Genomic DNA, 15,574 nt, shown 5'->3' with positions numbered 1-15,574 from the left:
TCATTTCAGTGCTGTTTCTTTTCATTGACGTTTTACCTTAAAAAACTGAGAACAATAATAAATCATACAGTTTCGGGCCGATATTACTGTATCCTTACTGAATCTGGACCTAAAGTAAATATAATATGAAATGAAGAGAACAAAATATGTCAAGGAAAATTGGGTTCATGGACACGAATAACTAAATTCTATCACTCGTGGTTTTGAAGAAAACTCATTAGTCCTAATCCAACATTTCACCAGATATACAATGTAAAAAAAAAACAGACAGAAATACTCTTGTAGCATAATAAACATTTGTCTCAGATACTACTGTTGATAAAAAAAAAAAAAAAGAAGAAAACTCAGCATTTCAAATTATTCCGGATAATTGATTTATGGATAACTGACGTTCTATTGTAATGGTTAATTCATCATGGTTTTGCCTTTTTCACATTAGTTTATTCAAACCAGAGATATATGAAACTGCCCAATAGTTATATCTTAAATTAAATTTTTTTTGTTAAAACATGAAAAATTGTAAGAATGTATTTTTTCTTATTAAACAGCATACAGGCGTTCATCAATTTTTTAAGAAGTAGTTGTTGCTGTATATGTGGAAAGTGACTAAATGCGTTTCAATACCAAAGAATTATTAGCTGTAGCAGTTCAGCCTTCCTATAAATTTGATAAAGAAGGTATTCTTTTAGTTAAAGAAAAGCAAGAAGGATTATTTCGAAGAGCTGATGGTAAGTAACACAACCTTTTTATTTATATTTTAATATAAATAAAATAATCTTACAGTAAAAAATATATATATGGAATTGCATTGCTATTTAGAGCATTTTTATAAAATGAGATAATTTTGTTTTGTCTTTGTGAATGTGATTTTAGCACTTTAATGGAGAGAGAGGGGAAAAGTTGTAGGACCGTATAAATTTCAAAAATGATGGTAACTTATTTAATTATAATTTAGTGTAAGATGGTATCATTTCGGACATCTGAAGGATGCTGGATGTTACTACTCTTTTGTTTATTTGAAAATATGTCTTGATGAATATTTTAAAGAAATCAAAAATAAAATCTCTGCTCATTTTATTTTATTAATTTGCGGATTGCTGTGAGATCTTTTCTTAAATGTCATAATCTGAATCTTTTGTGGATTTCTCATTCTTGAAATACTCTTCCGTGAACTTTACACACTTTTGACACTGTCACACCCATGCATTAAATGCTTCTTGTAAGACATTTTTCAAAAGACTGCGAAGTGCTCCATTGTGGTTCTGCGAGCATCGTTGTTGGACATAGAAATGCTTGCCTTTTAGAGCTTTCTTAAGATGTGGAAGCAGGAAAAAATCACATGGGGCTAAGTGCAGTGAATAGGGGGATGCGGTAGAATCTTGGCACCTATGGCAGTGATCACTGGCTGCACGATATTAGCCATATGGGGCCTTGCGTTGTCTTGATGGAGAAATCACTTCACACTGAAAAGTTCTTGTTGCTTCTTATAAATGGTGTGGCAAAGTTTTACTCTGAGAACCTCAGAGTATGCTTCCTTATTCATAGTTGTTCCATGAGGCACAGAATGTGTAACAAGACCCATTTGTTTGTCAAGCTGAACAAGAAGCTTGAAATTTCTTAGGTTTTGGTTAGACAAAACAATAGTCACTTGACTATTGTTTTGTCTCTGGATCATAGTGAAAAATCCGTTTCATCATAAGTCACTATTCAGAAGTCAATATCCAGAATATGCAGCTCCGTAATATATTGAGAAATCACACTATACTTCCTTCTTTCTCGGTACAAGTAAATGACCTTGTATACAATGTTTATTGTGGTCAGTATGATTCATCGTATCAGTGGTCGACTCGTTCTCTTGATTTACGCATGAAACAACATGCCGCTTCAGTCTACACATCGCACACAGCTGCATTGGAATTGGCTTTTCATGCTTTCAGTGAAAGTCATGCATTCCTGTTTAAGGAAGCAAAAATTTTAAACATACAAACAACATAATTACATAAAATTAGTGATTGCATGTTTTTAATTATTTTAATTATTCTGAAACAGTCTTCTTGCACTCGTCTTGTTTGGTTGATTTGATGTGTTTTGGGGTTGGGTTGGGGCTCTCGGCTTTCAATTTCATAGTGCATCGAATTGGTCATATCTCTTTGAGTGAAAGAATTCATTAAAATTATTTTATCTGTTTACATTTGGAGAGCATTGATTGGAATGCAAAAGATTGAGGTAATCTCTTACTCTTTTAAATATTTTAGGAAATATATATGGAGGTAAATTGTTTTGAAGACTAAAAGTAGAAATCATTAATGGATAATGCTGGCTGGGTAATGTGCATCTTCTGGCATTCATTTTGTAACCTGCATTATACTTTTTATTGAAAGCAGTTAATGGTAGGCTAGTACCATGGATGGGTTAAGGGAAGGAGCATTGAAAAGGGACAGGCAGTTAAACTTCCCTGGAAATTGTGGAATGAAGCCAGAACTGGAGTTCCAGGCCCCAACAGGAAAAGTAGTCTGCCCCAGTTAGGCATTTAGTTAGGTAAGCCAGAAGGCACTTGGTTATCATAAAGGAGGGTAGTTAAAAGAGTGATTATTTCTGCACCAAATAACTAAGACTGCGAAGCATCTGCATATAATGGTTGTAAATTTCACGTATTGTGTTGTTGGTTTGCCTTGTTTGTTTTAATAGTAATAATAATAAACCTGAGCTGAGTTCCCAGTGGGGGAAGGGAATCGTGCACCCACCCATAAAATTTCCTCCATTCATGTTAGGATTCAAACCAAGTCCTTTTCCACATGGCATGGCAGGATAAGTTATCCTAACCACTGTGCTATGTGAGAGAGAACAGTGATTAGGATAATTGTAAGGAGAATAAGATACAAAGAAATTAGGATACAGTTTTATTGTTTTAAATAAAATTCTTGTTGGTTTCCCAAACATTTTGCTTCATTGATTTTCTTTATTTCTGGTCTTAATGTATTAGAGCTAATTGTCATGCATCAAAATGTTGTACAACGAATTGTCTTACACCTAATTGATGTTATCTGTTAATGCAGAACCAGTTTTCTCAAAGTTCTTAAATGGCACAAGCAAGATACTACTGGATTATTAAAGTTTATTAGGAATATGTTTTAATGTTGAATACACATTTCACTCTGGTTTATTGCTCCACAGTTACTGAATGCTATGATGCTGACAACACAACACAGGTAACCAAATCACCCAAACCCCATTGGTGCCTGGAAAAACTGGTTTTTACATTCAACACTTTCTCTGCTGCATTCTGTATTATATAAACTTTAATGTTGCAATGATTACACTAGCCAACACAATTTTTACCTCCAAGAACTTAAATGCTGTTTTTAACCAATTTTTATGTGTAGATTTCAAAAATCACCATGGTAGTTTCACATCATGTCACAGTTATTAAATATAGAGGGAGTTACGTTTACCAATATATGCCAATTTTGCCTAATCTAGCCAGTAATGTATGACATACTGATCTATTTTTACAAATAGAAGCTAATTCTCTTAATTTTAACAATCGACACTGGCTCGGTTTTCTTGTGATAAACATAATCAGACTTCCACCTATGGTTCTTAGGTTTAAATTCTGATGCAACAATTTACAATTTGAAGAGTACACTTGGCATTTTTGTAGGCTGTGCCAAGGTTTTCCAAGTATTAACAGGTCGTGACATGTTCTCAGGTTTGTAAATCTATCCTCCAAACAGTAGTGGGCAAGATAATAGTGATCAAGTTCAAGTTCAGAATTCCCCGAAAGCCTCCACTTACTGACTGATAGTTGACATCACAAGATGTCGACTAACAGCCAGTAAGTTCAGATAATGAGGTACATTTAATCAAACAAGATGAGTTGAATGATTTGGTTCAAGACTTAAATTTGCTGAAAGAACAAGCTGAACTGTTAGGTTATAGCAGTGGAATATACTGCAGCAGGAACAAAGATTTCAGTGTTTCGAAAAAGACATGAAAAGTTTTCGAAATATTTTGCTATGGGACAGTGTTTTTGCAAAGACATTATTCAACTTCTGAAAGAACTAGGTGTGGTGTATAAGTCAGATGAATGGCGTTTATTGATGGATGCCTCATAATTAAGTTTAAAAACAGTTCTGCTTCATAATGGCAATGATTTTCCATCAGTTCCTGTGTTTCATTCAGTTGGACTTAAAGAAAGTCATGAAAGCATATCGGAGGTTCTACATGCTATAAAATACCAGGATTATGGTTGGAAAATATGCAGTGATCTTAAGGTTATTGGTTTGCAGGGGATTTCACAAAATGTTGTTTTTTGTTTTTGGACAAGTGGGACAAATTCAGGACAACTTAATGTAAAATATATTCATTTAATGCAATCAAACAATGTTCTTCTTCCATGCCTGCACATCAAACTTGGATTGATGAAAAATTGTGGACTAGATAAAGAAGGTAATGGATTTGCATACATGAAAAGTATGTTTCCTAATTTAACACATGCCAAACTTAAGGAAGGAATTTTTGTAGGACCCCAAATTAGGAAACTTCTGAGAGATGATGTGTTTGAAACCCAGTTAAAGGAGGTTGAATTTTTTTGTTTGGCGATCATAAGGCAGTAGGGTATGGTTTTTTTGGGTAATAGGAAAGAAGAAAACTATGAAATATTGGTGTCTAATTTATTCGAGTGCTACAAAAACATGGTCTGTCGAATGTTGTTCAAAATTCATTTTCTTCATTCCTATCTTGAATTTTTCCCCGAAAATCTGGGAGATGTCAGTGATGAACAAGGGGAGCGATTTCATCAAGATATATCCATGATAGAAAAGCGGTACCAAGGTTGCTGGGATCCTGTAATGATGGGGATTACTGCTGGTTCCTTGTGAGGGAAAGTAAACAGGAATACAAGAGAAAATCCATTAGTAGCAAACATTTTTAAAGACAATTACATGTATGTTGAGTATATATTTTTGCTATGATTTATGATAATTTTTGCAAAGTTAAATGAGTTCTAAAGAATGTATAATATTTTTTTACACTTGTATTACAAACTTGAATTATACGTATATATCACTTTATTTTAACATTATACATTGGTACATCTTTTGAGGGGCTTAGAGGGGAACAGGTATTGTGTGTGTTATCAGACACACAGTCTAAAACACTGATGGATCCAATATCTTTCTATTACAGAAGATTTAGGAGAAGTCCAGTTGGCCTGCCTCCCTAAAATCCACTCATGCACACCTTCTCAGTGGTAAGCCCTGTTACATCACTTACGTGGCAACGAACGTGTAGAGTGGTTCTCTTCAAGACGCCTGGTCAGCGTGAAGAGGAAAAGACCAAACCCTCCAGCATATGACAGCACGACAAAACAAATGGCCCTCAGTCCCCAGCGGCTTTCACTCCCCCTCTTACTGCAGCGAGAGGATCAGAGTGGAAGCAGAGGGTGCTAAGAATGTCTGGGTACGACCAGGCTGCCATGCACGGAAACTGAACTTGGCCTGTTACAACGTAAGATCAGTCATCGGTGAAGACAGAATATTAGAGCTGGAAAAGGAACTAGAAAATGTGAATTGAGATATCAGTGGTTTGGCTGAAACAAGAAGTAGAAATGAATCACTTATAAGTTTATCAAGTGGAAATCTGTTGTACACCAATGGAAACAGTGAAAGGAGCGAAGGTGGAGTTGGGTTTCTGGTTCATAAAGATATAAAAAACAACATTTTGGAATTCAAAATCACATCACCAAGGGTGTCAAGACTAATACTCAAGATTTCTAAGAGGTACAAGCAAAAGGTTATAATGGTTTATGCACCAACATCCAGCAATGATGATGAAGAGGTTGAAGAAATGTACACTGAAATTGAGAGTCTTCTAGATGAGCAGAAAACCCACTACACTATTATTATGAGGGACTTCAACACTAAGGTTGAAAAAAGACAAAACAGTGCAGAAAGAGGAACTATAGGAAATTTTGGAATTGCTGAAAGAAATGAAAGAGGTGAAAGACTTGTGGAATTTGCAGAATCTCAAGGATTGTCAGTAATGAACACTTTTTTCAAGAAAAGGATGAACAGAAAGTGGACATGGAAGAGTCCAAATGAAATTAACAACTAATGAAATCGATCTCATCCTCTCTAACAGATATACCGTGAATGATGTTACCATCCTGAATAAGGTAAATGTTAGAAGTGATCACAGAATGGTAAGATGCACACTTGATATAGATAAAGGAAAGGAAAAAATTGACTGGAGTAAATAATACGAAGGTCTTTGAGATAACAGAAGCTGAGAAAGAGCAGTATGTACTGGAACTTAAGAACAAGTTTGAGCTTCTGCAGACTGCTCATGACCAAGATATTAACAAGGAATATTACAACTTTCTGAAAGTCATAAGCCCAAGAAACCTGTAGGGAAAAAGAAATCCAAACAAGAAAAAATTAGACAAGAAACACTTGTTATGATGAACTGAAGGCGCCAAATGAAGAGCAAGATAAACACTGACAAGGAGAAAATTGAGTATACTGAGTTATGCAAAGCCATTAGAAAGAGGCTCAGAGAGGACATAAGAAGATTTAACACAAGAAAAGTAGAACAAGCATTAAGGGACCTAAATGACCTAAGGGACACAAACAAAGGACCTAAACCAGCAGCCATGAGCAGTAATACAGAAAGACAAATGATACTGAAACTGAAGAATAGTAATAGTGTACTTATAAATAGCAGAGAAGGCATAATTCAGATAGCAGAAGACATAGCCGAGTGGTCAGCAGCGAGAGTGCATAGTTCCTTGATTAGACCGGGGTTCAAGCCTTTGACTACTAGGCGCCTCCGTAGCCAGGTGGGAAGGAGCGGCAGTGCATAGCACACGCTTCTTGATTAGACCGGGGTTCGAGCCCGTCACCACCAAATACGGAGAATGCGGAAAGGTCAGGGAATGACCACCGCATATCCCGGAGCAATATGGCCTTAGTTGCTAATGCTCCTAAAAACCAAATAACAAACAACAACAACAAACCTTTGACTACTAAATATGATAAATATTTGTATTGACGATTTATTGTATACTCTACTGACTTGGTTGTCGTGCCGGAGTATAAACAGAAAATTTATTTTGGCCTGACGTAGCCCAGTGGTCAGGAGCAAGATTGCATAGCACACGTTCCTTGATTAGACCGGGGTTCAAGCCCGTGACTACTAAATACGATAAATATTTGTATTGACGATTTATTGTAAACTCTACTGACTTGGTTGTCATGCCGGAGTATAAACAGAAAATAAATTTTTTTTTTAATTATACAAGAAGCAAGGGAATGATGCCAGCAGTGGGGAAGATGGATCGCAAATTAGCAACACATACGACATACCCGATATACTTCCTGATGAGGTAGAACAGGCATTGAAGAAAATGAAGAATCAGAAAGCCCCGGGGGAAGATGAAGTTAGTGTGGAGTTGTTAAAATTTGGAGGAAGAGACATAACACAAAAACTGGCAAGGCTCTTCACAAAATGCATTAGAAAAGTTGACGCCTAAGCAGTGGAATAATGCAATCATAGTTTTGTTGCATAAGAAAGGAGATAAATCAGAAATTGGAAATTATAGACCAATTAGCTTGTTATCCCACATCTAGAAGTTGTTCACAAGTGTCATTACTAACAGATTAGAAAGAATACTTGATGAGAATCAACCGAAAGAGCAGGCTGGCTTTGGGACAGGATTCTCAACTATGGATCACCTTCACGTAATATCACAGCTAATGGAGAAAGCAAATGAATAAAACACCATTATGTTAGTAAATTAGTAAAGAAACACTTGTCATGATGAACCGAAAACGACAAATAAAGAGCAAGATAAACACTGACAAGAATAAAATTGAATATAGTGAGTTATGCAAAGCCATTAGAAAGAGAATCAGAGAGGACATAAGATTTAACACAAGAAAAGTAGAACAAGCATTAAGGGAAAACAAAGGACTTAAATCAGCAGCCATGAGCAGTAATACAGAAAGACAAATGATACTGAAACTGAAGAATAGCAATGGTTACTTATAAATAGCAAAGAAGGCATCATTCAAATAGCAGAAGACTACTATAGAGAATTATAGGAGCGAGGGAATGATGTCAGCAGTGGGGAAGATGGATCACAAATTAGTAACACATATGACATACCTGATATCCTTCCTGATGAGGTAGAACATACTTTGAAGAAAATGAAGAATCAGAAAGCACTGGGGGAAGATGAAGTTACTGTAGAGTTTTAAAATTGGGAGGAAAAGACATGACACAGAAACTGGCAAAATGCATTAGAAAAGGAGTGGCACCTACGGAGTGGAATAATGCAATCATAGTTTTGCTGCATAAGAAAGATAAATCATAAATTGGAAATTATAGACCAATTAGCTTGTTATCCCACATCTACAAGTTGTTCACAAGGGTCATTACTAGCAGATTAGAAAGAATACTTGATGAAAATCAACTGAAAGAGCAAGCTGGCTTTGGGACAGGATTCTCAACTATGGATCACCTTCACATAATATCATAGCTAATGGAGAAAACAAATGAATATAAAACACCATTATGCCTGGCATTTGTGGATTATGAAATGGCATTTGACTCCATACAGCATAAGGCAATGTTTCGGGCACTGGAAAGACAAGGCACAGATACCCCATATATTATGATTTTGAAGAAAATATATGAGAACCCTACCTCCTTTATTATACTAGACAAAGACAGCACCAAATTTAAAATTGAGAAAGGAGTTCCACAAGGAGACACAATATCTCCGAAGTAGTTTACTGCTGCCCTTGAGGAAGCTTTCAGAAGATTAGACTGGTTTCAGAAAGGAGTCAGTGTGAATGGAGAGTACCTAAACCATAATACGATTTGCAGATGACATTGTGGTCATAAGCCACGATCCCAAAGAATTAGAGGAAAATCTTAATCAGTTATGCACAGTTAGTAAGGATTTTGGACTAAAGATGAATATGGCTAAAACAAAAGTAATGATGAACAAGCATGCCATGGAAAGGGAAATAATGATTGAAGGAGCAGTAATTGAAAAGGTGGAGTCATATACTTATCTGGGACAAGTTATTAGCTGTAATAATGATAAATGGCTGGAAGTCAAGAGAAGAATAAATTTTGGATGGATAGCATTCAGGAAATATAGTCACATACTGAAGAGCAATATCCCAGTTTGTCTGAAATGTAAAATAATGAACCAATGTATACTCCCCACCATGACTTATGGAAGTGAAACTTGGGCACTCACCAAAAGAATGGAAGAAAAGCTGAGAACTACACAGCGAAGAATGGAACAAATTATATTGGGAATCAGACTGTTAGATAAGAAGAGAAACACATGGATTAGGCAGCAAACTCAAGTAAAGGACATTCTTATCAAAACTAAAGAACTAAAATGGTCTTGGGCAGGACACATAGCTCGAAGACATGATGACAGTTGTACTAAGAAAATAACAGAATGGTACCCAAGAGGAGCTAGAAGAAAACCTGGAAGACAGTGGCGGAGATGGATAGATAAAATTCATGAGTTTGTGGGTAGTAAATGGATGGCCATTGCACAAAACAGAAGGAACTGGAAAGTTGCTGGAGAGGCCTTCATCCTGCAGTGGATTGAAAATGGCTGATGATGATGATGATGATGACATCTTTTGATGTAGATGTGTAGATGTGATAGAGACTTTTTATGGTGATTTTCAGAATCAGCACATTTATTTCATCCAGAATCACATATTTTTCATTGTGGAGGTATGACAAAAAGTACTTTTTTGTTGGTTATTGTTATTATTATACTTAGTTTAAATAAATAAATTTTCTGTTTATACTCCGGCACAACAACCAAGTCAGTAGAATTTACAATAAATCGTCAATACAAATATTTATCGTATTTAGTAGTCACGGGCTTGAACTCTGGTCCACTCAAGGAACACGCGCTATTCACTCTCGCTCCTGACCACTCGGCTACGTCAGGCCTAGACTAGCAGGCCTCACAGGGTTCTTTTTTTTTCTGTGGAAAGAAGGGCCTCCACCACATTATTTTCTCATAAGCAGTCAAGACAGGGCTTGTGGAAAGAAGGGCCTCCACCACATTATTTTCTCATAAACAGTCAAGACAGGGCATTGTATTTCCCTACTGCTGTTTATTTGAGCATTTTTTTTGTATACTTTTATACATTGCTTTCTTTGTTAATATTTCTAAAATGAAACTGTGATACATTATATTTGCATAAATGCAAGGTTTTCAATTTTTTTACTATTGAAATCAGTAGATAAATGAGAAAATGAAATGATGTGGATGTTTTATGACTATATGTAATTAACAAATAAAATGTAATTGCACAATTATGTATTTTAGTTTAATATGAAAAAAAATTTAATGACTATCTGCATATTTATTTTTATGTAATGATACATTAATAGAAATTGTGAAACAATAAAATGAATATTAAAGCAGTAATAAAATTTTCTAGTTTACACAGAAAGATGGTGTCGACTGCGAGGCAATCTACTATTTTACCATAAAAGCAAAGATCAGGTATAAGTAGCTCAAGTGTACTTTTATATTTTAAATTTATGAAATAAATAGTCATAAAAGAATCAAGGATGATTTTATTTGTAAACCTTTTCATGAGTGGTCTCAGAATGCATGTGGGCTTGTGCAGGTAAGTTCCAAAAATGTGTATAGGTCTGCAGCAGTGAATTTTCTGAACAAGAAAATGGGATATTGGTAGTTAATTTCCAATTGTGGTGGACTCTGTGGAGTGAGTTTCTTAATGGAATTTTGAAGTTTTGTAAAAATGAACATAAAACTTATTAAATATTAATGTTTTCTTATTTTGACTTAATTGTATAACATTAGATTGAAATTGTCAAAATAAAATCAGGATTAAAAAAATTTGGCAAAAAATCATCAATTTTTTGCCAAATTATTTTTTATTGATAAATTATTTTTTATGTAGTAATGTCTTCTATGTCTGTATATTGCAACACTTTGATTCTTATAGCCTGATGGCAGTTTAGTAGTTTAAATAGTGTATTTTAATATTTTACAAATTTGGCACACCTAACAAGAAATTTAGCGAGTATTTGTGTAATTTTGAAACCATCAGCCAAAACTGATGCATTTTCTTTGTGAAAAACAATAGTGATTTATGCAAATGCCTCTGATAATGGAAATAGCATCACAAAAGTTTTAGGTCATATAATTCAGTAAATGAACTCTGAATCAAGAAATGTCTGAACACTTCTTTGTTTATATATTTTTTTGTATACAATGTCTTTATGGAGTATTAGCTGCCATTCAATTGCATGTATATCTTCTAGAAGACATAGCACCTGCATTTATTCTGCCCTCAAAGAGTGAAGTCAACTTCTCATGAAATAAACATAAGAATGCTGCTTACATTCTCATGTTTATTTCATTTCATTGCAGTTTTATTTTGTTTTACTTTACTGTCATATAATATCTTATAGGCTTTTAAAGGTGCTGGATAAGTACCATATATTCCATAAGCTTGAAAAATTATATAAAAAAAATTAATATTCCCTGGAGTTTTATTGGTAGATCCTGTGCCATTATATTGACCATCTAGATGTTTTCATCAGTGTACTGTAGACCAGCATTTCTCAACATTTTTTGTAATGTGACCAATTAGAACTGGAAAAAAAATTGTGATCCATAATTTTAGAAATCGCATTTGCAGAAGTAGAAGCATTCTTGTTTTGAATTCTTTCAATTTTCCATAAATATATAATTTAACAAAAAAATACTTATTCACATTATTTTATTTAATCACTCAGTTTTTCATATCGACATTATAAATATAACTTACAAAAAAGTAGTTATGTGTTATTACAAAGTATATTTTATTTTATTTTTAATGTGATCCTTGTGCTTTAACAAAAATTTCCCAATCCACCTAGCTATTTTTTTCTGAAGACCACTAATGGGTTTGAGACTTATTGATCGAGAATCTCTTATAGACCTATAAGAGTTTCTCATGGAGAATAAATACGAGTCAAATTTTATACAGGGTTTGCTTAATGTGCACAATCTGCAGTTTTGGTCTGTAGAGAGCCTGCATGTCAGGCGAGTTAATTCCAGTTTAGCAGTAATGTTTGGGTCAGCATTTCGGCTTATTTCTTTGGGCCACACATTGTCTGGGTGATTGAACACTGCATAGTTATCATTTTACTATATTTATTTTACTTCCATATAACTGATCAGAAATTACATCATGTTGGTTTGGAGATGTAGAAAATTGCATGTATTCATATCTGGAGTACATACTTGCTGTGTTTTGCATTCAATTCATTTTATCCTTAAAAAAAAAAAAGTAAGAATAAATTCTGTAGTGTGGACTTCAGTTAAAATTAGCAAACCCTACCTGAATTTATTAATCATTGAATTGTTAGCATAACGGTTAAAAGTTACAGTATATAAAAATAAAATTTTTTCTATTTTCGAAACATGCTTACATTTATTGTTAGTCAGGCACATGTTACATCGCCATGTTGTCTTAAACTGACATGCAATACAATGGAGTGAGGACATGGGAGGGTGTGAGAGAGAGTGAGTATTAATATGATTGGGTTAATTCAACTAGGTTATTCAAACATGGTTCAGTGATGTTAGCCGTGTCCTATAGTTACATAATAAAATAAAATTAAAAGGCTGATGTAGCTTTATGCATAACTGGTAATTAGATTTAGCTATATTTTAGTATTCGGAGAATTTTTAAATTAAAAATTGGAAAATGCAACAAAGCCTGCTATTCATTCCATAATAGCAAGTAAGTTTGATAACAGAAATGGTCTTTTAAGAATTATGTAAAAGTTACATGGGTGATTAACTTTTAAATAATTTAGTTAACAGAAGGCACTAAGAGGCTGCATAAAAGATAATCTCATTGAGAGTGATTCCTAAAGAGGAACTGAAATGTTATCATAGTTGGGTAGGATTGTTGGCAGTTCAAGTTTAACATTGACATGTGCAAGTTACTGCATATGAGTAGCAGTAATCTCAAAATAATGTACCAGCTGTGTGGTACACACTGAAGATAGTGGAGAACGAAAAGGACATGGGATAATTGCGCAGTCAGAGATGAAGTTCTCCGAACAGTGCAGGCAGGCTGATAGGACAGCAGTGGCTGCGTTATACCTTCATAGGGGCCCAAGGCAAAATGGAATTTTGGAGCCCCATCTATATCTTCATGTGGCACAAGATAAAATGGAGTTTGGGGGCCCTATCTAAAGAAAAAACTAATAAAGAACATTTTCAATTTCATTTTATTGTGACAACAAAACAAACAAATTATATGACGTAAGAACTAAATATAAAATTTCATGAAAATGGGTAAAACCATTTTTGAAAAAACAAAACAAAAAAAACACAGTTTTCAAATTAATCTTCATGTAAAGTTCATTGACCTTGGCAGGTAAAAAGTTCAGTTTCCGATAAAAATCACTTAAAAATATTAGTAAAAGCCAGCAGAGAGTTTTTAAAACAGTGATTTTGGGGTCAACCTCTGATTGGGGCCCTAGGCAGATTTTTGGCTTATTGAATAATGCGCTACTGTAGGACAGCTCATGGATTTTTGTCAATGATATATAGGAATTTTCTCTACAGGGATATGAAGGTGATTATCTTGTATAAGAGAATGATCATGCCGCATCTTAAGTACTGCACACAGGTGCAGAGGCCTTATTTTAGGAAGGATGTTGATCTGTTAGAACAGTTGCTGAGAAAGGCAACAAGATTAATGAAGGGAACAAAAGGCTATTCTTGCTAAGAAAGGCTTCAGGTCTCCAAGTTGCAGTTAAATCTGGAAACTAAGCACCTGTAAGGAGATCAGGTTCATTGTACAAGCTCAATGGGAGGTCACTCTGTGACAGGTGATATCAAAATACAGTGTGGGGACTGCAATATCCCAATGTGAGGAAACAGTATTCCAAATGACAATGTGCTGCACACTCAGATGTATGGGGCTTCACGGCAGACGAACTAAGACACTTTCCCCCCACATCTGATCACCGTTGACAGTGAATTCCACGGTGTCAACGACATGCTGGTTGGACACTGGACTGGAAACGAGTGTGCTGGTCGAATGATTCCAAATATCTGGTGGATACCTTTGTGTGTGTGTGGTGCAAGCAACACAAGTCCATTGATCCATCATACATGGTGGCCACTATACAGGCAGGTAGCAGCGGTTGCTTGTGACAGCCCCAAGTCAGAATGTACTGCTTCCACAGGAGTTAACTATTGTTGGTGACTCTATTGTCAGTGAAATGGGAAATATATTGTGCAAAAAGGATAGCTGAAATAGAACCACAGTATGTCCACCAAGGACAAAAGTTGGTGACGTTGTAGAGCATATGTCATCTTTTGAGGGCACAAAAGGTGATATTGTTGTACATGTGTTGCCACTAATGAAATTCACAGTAGGAGGTCTGAGGACTTACCAATAGTACAGAGCAGTGTTGAGAAAAGGGCACAAGTTAGGGTTAAATTTGAAAGTGTGCAATTCTGCCCAGACACAAAAGGAGGAAGTATATGATGGGAGCCTTGTCAATCAAATCGGCCCTTCAGAGATTGTGGCTCATGGGGTAGAATTTTTCCCAGTGTGGAGAGTGCTTGTTAATAGGAGAGACTGTTTCTACAGGGATGGGATACATTAAATAGAAAGGATACAAGAATATTTGCTCATGGTATTGAGGCAGGGTTAGGTGAGTTGGAAAATTGCTACTTGGGGAATACACAGACTAATAGATTAACAATAGCTGCAAGCAAAAGTGAAAATAATTCTTGCACTGCTTTTATTGGAAAATGCAGCAGCCTGGTAATCAAGATACCGGGGATTTCGAAACCCGCTGTGGATCATTATGGAACATGAAAATACATGTGCTGTGTTGTTCCAAATGTTTCAGGTTCAAATTTACTTTCATGTACACCAGTGTTAGGAGCATAGTAAATAAAGTTGATGAATTTGAAGTGCTGGTCAAATCATCAAATGCAGACATTGTTTGGATATCAGACTTGGTGTCACTCAGATGTAAGGGGTGCAGAATTTGAATATGCGGAGTACAATGTAAACAGAAAGGATGGTCAGAACAGCATGGAGTTATGCTCTTAGTTAAGAAGCACATGAAATCTGATGCAGTGCATCCAGATGACATGGGTGATTAGTGCAATGTTGAGTCAGTTTGGTGTAACATATGCACTCAGAAAACAAGAGTAGGAGTATGTTATAGGCCAAATGACTGTGATGAGTACATCAAAGGATGGTACAGAGAAATAGAGTTGGCCAGTAAATCACAATGTCTTATAATGGGGGAGTTTAACTTTCCAAATATTGACTGAAACTTGTGGGTTAGTCACTCGCACACTATCATGAATCTTGTGGATTTATTGTATGACTGTTTTCTACAGCAGCATATTATAGAGGCAACAAGATAGGACAATACTCTTGATTTGATTATCATCAGCGATTCTTCATGCATTATGAATCAGCAGATAAAAGAACCTAGGTGCCAGTGATCACAGTGTATTGAT

At 35.4% G+C, this 15,574-nt stretch overlaps 1 protein-coding gene across 2 annotated transcripts in view; it reads left to right on the top strand.

The window, feature by feature from the left end:
* The first annotated feature begins 598 nt into the window (after positions 1-598).
* The window catches only part of LOC150085539 (inositol polyphosphate-4-phosphatase type I A), a 557,621-nt gene continuing 542,645 nt past the window's right edge, over positions 599-15,574 (top strand). For both annotated transcript variants that reach the window (XM_090373328.1, XM_090373327.1), the window contains exons 1-2: positions 599-728; positions 10,491-10,555. In XM_090373328.1, the coding sequence (XP_090229454.1) occupies positions 611-728; positions 10,491-10,555 (183 nt within the window). In that variant the 5' untranslated portion in view covers positions 599-610. The remainder of the gene's footprint in view (positions 729-10,490; positions 10,556-15,574) is intronic.

This window comes from Mastigoproctus giganteus, chromosome 5 (assembly GCF_048544385.1).
Source record: "Mastigoproctus giganteus isolate SK-2022 chromosome 5, ASM4854438v1, whole genome shotgun sequence".
In the NCBI taxonomy this organism is placed as follows: domain Eukaryota; kingdom Metazoa; phylum Arthropoda; class Arachnida; order Uropygi; family Thelyphonidae; genus Mastigoproctus; species Mastigoproctus giganteus.
Note: the sequence above shows the minus strand (reverse complement) of the source record. Positions and strands in the feature narration are given on the sequence as shown.